The sequence below is a fragment of the Urocitellus parryii genome, chromosome 11, assembly GCF_045843805.1.
Source record: "Urocitellus parryii isolate mUroPar1 chromosome 11, mUroPar1.hap1, whole genome shotgun sequence".
In the NCBI taxonomy this organism is placed as follows: Eukaryota; Metazoa; Chordata; class Mammalia; order Rodentia; family Sciuridae; genus Urocitellus; species Urocitellus parryii.
This window is the reverse complement of record NC_135541.1, coordinates 92,525,657-92,531,624: the sequence shown is the minus strand read 5'-3', so window position 1 is coordinate 92,531,624 and position 5,968 is coordinate 92,525,657. Positions and strand designations below refer to the sequence as shown.

The 5,968-nt window shown below is 48.1% G+C and overlaps 1 protein-coding gene across 1 annotated transcript; it reads left to right on the top strand.

Annotated features, from left to right (window-relative positions):
- Positions 1-553: 553 nt before the first annotated feature.
- On the top strand, positions 554-3,197 carry LOC144249136 (PRAME family member 12-like). The gene is made up of 4 exons (XM_077791328.1): positions 554-840; positions 1,219-1,358; positions 1,599-1,800; positions 2,624-3,197. Exons 1-4 carry the CDS (start codon positions 554-556, stop codon positions 3,195-3,197), a joined length of 1,203 nt encoding a protein of 400 aa, XP_077647454.1.
- The last annotated feature ends 2,771 nt before the right edge of the window (positions 3,198-5,968 follow it).

The window sequence follows — 5,968 nt, the reverse complement described above, 5'->3', positions numbered from 1 at the left end:
GGCTCAGTGGTTGAGTGTCTTAAATTCAGACACCAATATCAGCCCCTAAAAGAGTATACTGTATGCCCTACGTGGTTTTGTATTTTATAATTTGTTTAAACAAATGAAACCAAAAATTTCAAATGATCTCATGGAACAGTTCACAGACTCTTCTGATCTGTTTGTTCTCTTCAACATCCCCCTTAGATGGCAGAATCTCACATGTGTAACAGATATCCATGAGGCTCTGATGTAGTTTCCAAGTGTTTTATAATATGGGCACATGCTTTATAAATGCTCATTTAAAAAAAAATTAAAATGAATGTCATCCACATAAGGGCAAGTCCATTTCCAGCCATATAGTTGTTTAATCTAGGAGCCTACTGTTTAGGTCACATAACACTCCAATTCCCCTTTTAAACGGACAAAATAATTATCCAAAGCTTTCCCCCATAAGGGTGAGGTGTGCATGTAGACTTCCCAGTACCCCCTTCCCAGAGGCTGCCAATGGATGGGACAGTGACCTTTTCCCTGGACCATTTTCCGGGATTTTTCTTCATTCAGACTTCCCAGGATGAGCATCCAGACCCCACCCATGCTGTTGGAGCTGGCAGGGCGCAGACTGCTGAGCAACAAGTCCAGGGCTGTCCTGGATCTGGAGGAGCTGCCCATAGAGCTCTTCCCACTGCTCTTTGTGGAGGCCTTCAGCAGGGGACACACAGAGGTCCTGAAGAAAATGGTACAGGCCTGGCCCTTCACCTGCCTGCCCCTGGGGGCCCTGATGAGGAAGCCACATCTTGAGATGATCCAAGTGGTCCTGGATGGCCTGGACATGCTCTTTGTCCAGCAGGATCGCCCCAGGTGAGGGGGACCTAGGTGGCCTGGAAGGGAGCACCCTGGGTGCCAGGGAAGGGATGGGTATAGGCAGGGAGAGTGGGTGCTGAATTGTGCACGACAGGCTTCCTGTGCTGCCTGCAAGGAGGGGTGGAGAGGCTTTGGCCATGCTGAGCCCCATCTGGGAAAGGCTTCCAGATGTGGAGGTGCTTGTGGCAGCTGTGGTGACCCATGAAGGAGGCTATTCCTGACCCTGCCTCAGTCTGTACAAGTGGGGGCACCAGGCTGCATTGGAGGGAAGTGGATGGAGAAAAGTGAGACAGAAGCAAGAGGTGGAGCAGGGGCCAGCAGCTGAGAGGTGAAGGAAGGGGCCTCAGGGCTGAGACTCTGCTGTCATCCCCGCAGGAGGTGGAAACTGCAGGTGCTGGATTTGTCGAATGTTCCCCAGAACTTCTGGAGGATGTGGTCTGGAGCCGTGGTTGATGCCTGCTCACCAGAGGACATTAAGAAGAATCGAACATTGAAACTTGGTCCAGCAATGGCAGGTAAGCCACCCTTCAAGGTAGTCATAGACTTGAGCCTCAGAAAAAGACCCCTGGATGACTTCCTGACCCACTTGTTCCTGTGGGTCAGAAAGAGAAGGGACAGGCTGCACCTGTGTTGCAATAGGCTGAAGATCTTTGGGAAACCCACTGGTCACACCAGGAAGGTCCTGAGACTGCTGCAGCTGGACTCTGTCCAGAAGGTGGAAGTGCACTGCGCCTGGGCGCCCTCCACCTTGGCAGCTTGTGCTCCTTTCTTGGGCCAGATGAGGAACCTGAGGAAGCTGCTTGTCTCCCAGGTCTATGTGCCTGCCTACACCTCCCAAGAGGAGCAGGAGCAGCTGCTTGCCCAGCTCACCTTGCAGTTGCTCAGGATGGACTGCCTGGGGAAGTTCTGTGCCAATGCTGTCTTCCTCCTTGAGGGCCACCTGGAACAGGTGCTGAGGTGAGTAGGGGTGGGGGGTGAGATTCTTCTGCAGACCAGTTACAGGAAATATGCACCTACGTGCCACTAACACTCTCATGGTTAATAAGACACTGGTAGGTAAATAACCCATCCTTTTGTTCCTATTGTATCCTGAAGCTAGTTAATGTAACAGGTGTTGGAGCAGACTCCTAAATGAGGGTCCATAGTCTGGGAAGTGCCACCATGCTGGAAATCCTGTTGGGAGGGACAGGAGCTAGGGATGGGATTGATTTTCCCTCCGTGGGAGGCCTGTCTAGCTAAGGTGGTGGAAAGCGGGTAGAGAAGAGGCTTGGAAGGAGGGAAGCCCCCACCCTGACAACTGTCAAAAAGGAAGCTCTGTGCTCCCCAGCTGGGAGCAGAGGACCTGCCTCTATACCCACCTGGGGAAGGCTGTTCTGAACTCCTGGTAGTGATTCTGGGTGTAAAGGTCAGGAGCAGGGATGGAAACCTTGCTGAGGATATAGGGTGTGTGCCTCTCAGAGGGTTAACCCCAGTGGATTTTGTTACATCCTGCCCAAATTTGTCCTTAATACATGACTCCCCATGACCTCCTGTTGCCAGACCTGTGACTTTCTGCTTGGCAGTGAGGAGGTGACACAGAGATGTGGACTCATCTGTTCACAGGAGATGTGGTGAAAGGCTCACCCTGACATGGGGTGATGTGAAGGACCAGATTCTGCAAAAGGCAGCATCCTAAGTGTGGACCACTGTCAGATCACCAGGGTGACTGTGGGTTTGGGCCAATTTGTCTTCTCCCTCCTTGACATTGCTCCTCAGAACTAACTGTCTGGTTTTTCATTAGGCACCTGAAGACCCCCCTGGAGACCCTCTCAATAACCAACTGCCCACTGTCAGATTCTGACTGGAATTACCTTTCCCGATATCCAAACTCCAGACAGCTCAGACACCTGGAACTGAGGGGCATCAAACTGACCGATTTCAGTCTAGAGCCCCTCCAAATCCTGCTGGACAGCACTGCAACCACCCTGAACAGCCTGGACCTGGAAGCTTGCGGGATCACTGACTCCCAGCTCCAGGCCCTCCTGCCTGCCCTGAGCCACTGCTCCCAGCTTGTGATCTTGAGCATCCATGGGAACGGCCTCTCTATGTCAGCCCTGAGGGACCTGCTGCTTCACACTTCCAGGCTGAGCCAGTTGAGCGTAGAGGTGTATCCTGCCCCTCTGGAGATCTATGATGCCTGGGGTACCATCCACCCAGGGAGATGTTCCCACCTCTGTGCTGAGCTCACAGCAATAGTGAGGGACTTTAGGCAGCCGAACATCCTTGTGTTCTGTACTGTCCCCTGTCATCGTTGTGGCTCCAAGTTCCTGTATAACCAGGGCCTCATTCACTGCTCCTGTCCAACAGCTGCCTAGTTGGGTGTATTTGCAAAGGGTACTTCTAGGCAATTGGAGGTATAACCAAGATGTAAGGTCACCTGAGAGGGAACACAGAAACCACCATTTCAGACATTGCCTAAAGTGTGGATGGGGAAAGGAAAGTACAGCAGGGGACTCCATTGTGGAAAGCCCCCCTCCCCAAGGATAGTACCTTCAGGACACGTGTCTCTATGGAGACATACATGGGGACCTGGATTTCTAGAATGGGATTCAGGCTTGATGGCACAGGAAGATGCTACTTTCTTTCATGACTGGTCCATAAATCGTCAGAAATGAACAGAATCTCAAGGTTAGTCTTCTGCCATCCTCTGCACTGGATTTACCTGGCTTTCTAATGAAACCTTGGGATTCTCCAGGTGCTGATGGAGAAAGAAGGCATGGAGTACTGGGTGAACAATGAGGTTCAGCCCCAGGAAGTCAAGGTATCAAACTGAAATCTGGTCACGATGTGTGGCTACTCTGTGGCTTAACACATGCAGGTTCACACACGTGGATTGGAACATTCTATGTCGGCACTGAACATGAGCCATTGCAAGAAAGCCTCTTCTCAGTGTACCTCAGTGCCACCCACATATTCAATGCTGGTTCTTTTCTCATAGGTCTCCATGTAGACCCAGAAACATCATCCTGGTCTCTGGATGTGCTGGGCAAGGACATCTGTGCATAAGACAGGCCCTATTTTCCCCTCCCAGTGCCTGCAGGAGGTGTCCACGCTGCACATTGATCAGAGCCTCTGGGCCTCACCAAACCTTGCCTGTCATCCACCTAGGTAGTCTGTCCACAGTTAAATCTTTGGGTACCCTTTAAGGTACCCAAATTCCCTTTCAGGAAAATAGTAGAAACATATAGGTAGATAACACTTGTAAATATTTCAAAATGAAACTGGATCAATTTGACCCACCTGTTTGGAGGGGGGGCGGGTAGCACATGACTGAGAGATCTTCCTCTAGCACTTCCCTCTGCTGAGGACTGGGCTGATGGGTTTGTGCAGCGACCTTAGCCTTAGTTTCTCATCCAAGGATGAGAACAAGGTCCACCCAGTCTTCATTTGAGGTATTCTAAATCTGCCTGTGGACATGTTTTAATTATGGCTTGAATAATTCTCCACACATTGTGAACTGAAACCCCCTTTGATGTGTAAGCAGACTGCAGCTCACTCTTGGAACTGGTAGCAGCTTCTGGGCGAAGCTCAGCTGGTCTCTCTGTCACCCACAGAGTGATCTTTGTGCCTTGCTCCCTCTTTATGGCACTTCTGTTTCTCGGGCTCTAAGTCTAGCTTGCACATACATGTGGGGCAAACAGAAGGTTCTGAATGGCATTCATTTTGTTGGATTCTAGGATCAAATAAAGTCAAGGAAGATCTGCATAATAAGAACTGTCATCATGTGTTCTTGTCAGAGTTATCATGACTAAAAAGGAACTTGAAGATATTCTGGTGCCTCCAGACCCCTTGAACTCTGGAAGGATTGTGAGGGCACTTTGTTTTCTCAGATGCCTGGGGATAAAGCACTCACCTTGCTTTGAGTTTCTCATCTTTTGACTCTAGGTTAATTTGTGCTGTGAGCCAGCACAGAACTGTAGGATGTCATAACAAACAGGACCCGGTTTGAAAGGGTGGCAGGGTCAGGAAGTGGGGACTGGCTTTCACTCCTTGGCTACTGAAAGATGCAGAGTCCTTTGGGCACCTGTATTCAAAGACTCTACAGCCCCTTCTGGAACACTGTCCAATTTTACCTCCACAATCTAAAAACCAAGAACCCATGCTATTTTAGAGAAATGAATGAACTTCATCAAAGCTAACTCAGGGAGCTGGGGACGTTTCTCAGTGGTGGAGCACTTGCTAGCATGTGGAAGGACCTGGGTTCCATCCATGGCATCACAGAGATAAGTAAACAAATAAATAAATCCAAAAATGATGTGACCACATTGGGAAGGTTTAATTGGAATAGAGCTGTCTTTCTGTTAGAAATATTCAAAAAGAAAGAACCACAACCCACATGAAAACAATGGAATGCATTCTTTAATTGGTCTGGACAGGTGGGTCAAATTGATGTCCTGAGAGATTCTCTTCCAAAAACAACTGGAAAAGCTGGCTTGGTGGTGCTCAGCTGTAGTTCCAGCAGCTCAGGAGGTGAGGCAGGAATGGTGAGTTCAAAGCTATCCTCAGTTACTTAGAAGTTAGGAAAATGTGTGGGTATTCTTCAAAAATGTACTAGATCACCAGGAAATTGCCATAGTTATTATGAATATAGAAATCACTTCAACTCATGTAATTGATTCTTTAAAATTTTTACAAGATTTTCCCTTAAGGTATATCTGAACACACTTTCTGCTTCTAGGATCATAATAAAATGTAGAACAGTGTAAAGTTACTTGTGATACAGTGCAGAAGGAGAGGAGGATCTGCATTAATTTTTTTGGTTGGCCTACAGTTAATGTTAATGATTAATAAAATCAAATGCACTTTGAACCAAAGTTGTCCTGTACGCCTGTGTGTTTTTCATTCTACTGTAATTTATAATACCATGTTTAGTTATGTTTTTGACAAAATGGAAACAGCTAGGCTGGCATGGACAAACACAAACCTCTATTTTATTTCCCTCATAGTTTAGGCAGAATTTAAAAAGGAGAGACTCTAGAATCCTTGGCTATAGATAATTTATTAATTATCAATACAACAAAGAAAAGAGCATGTGAGTTTAAGCTATTCTGGTAATTCACTACTCCAGAACTTCCCATCTAGCGTG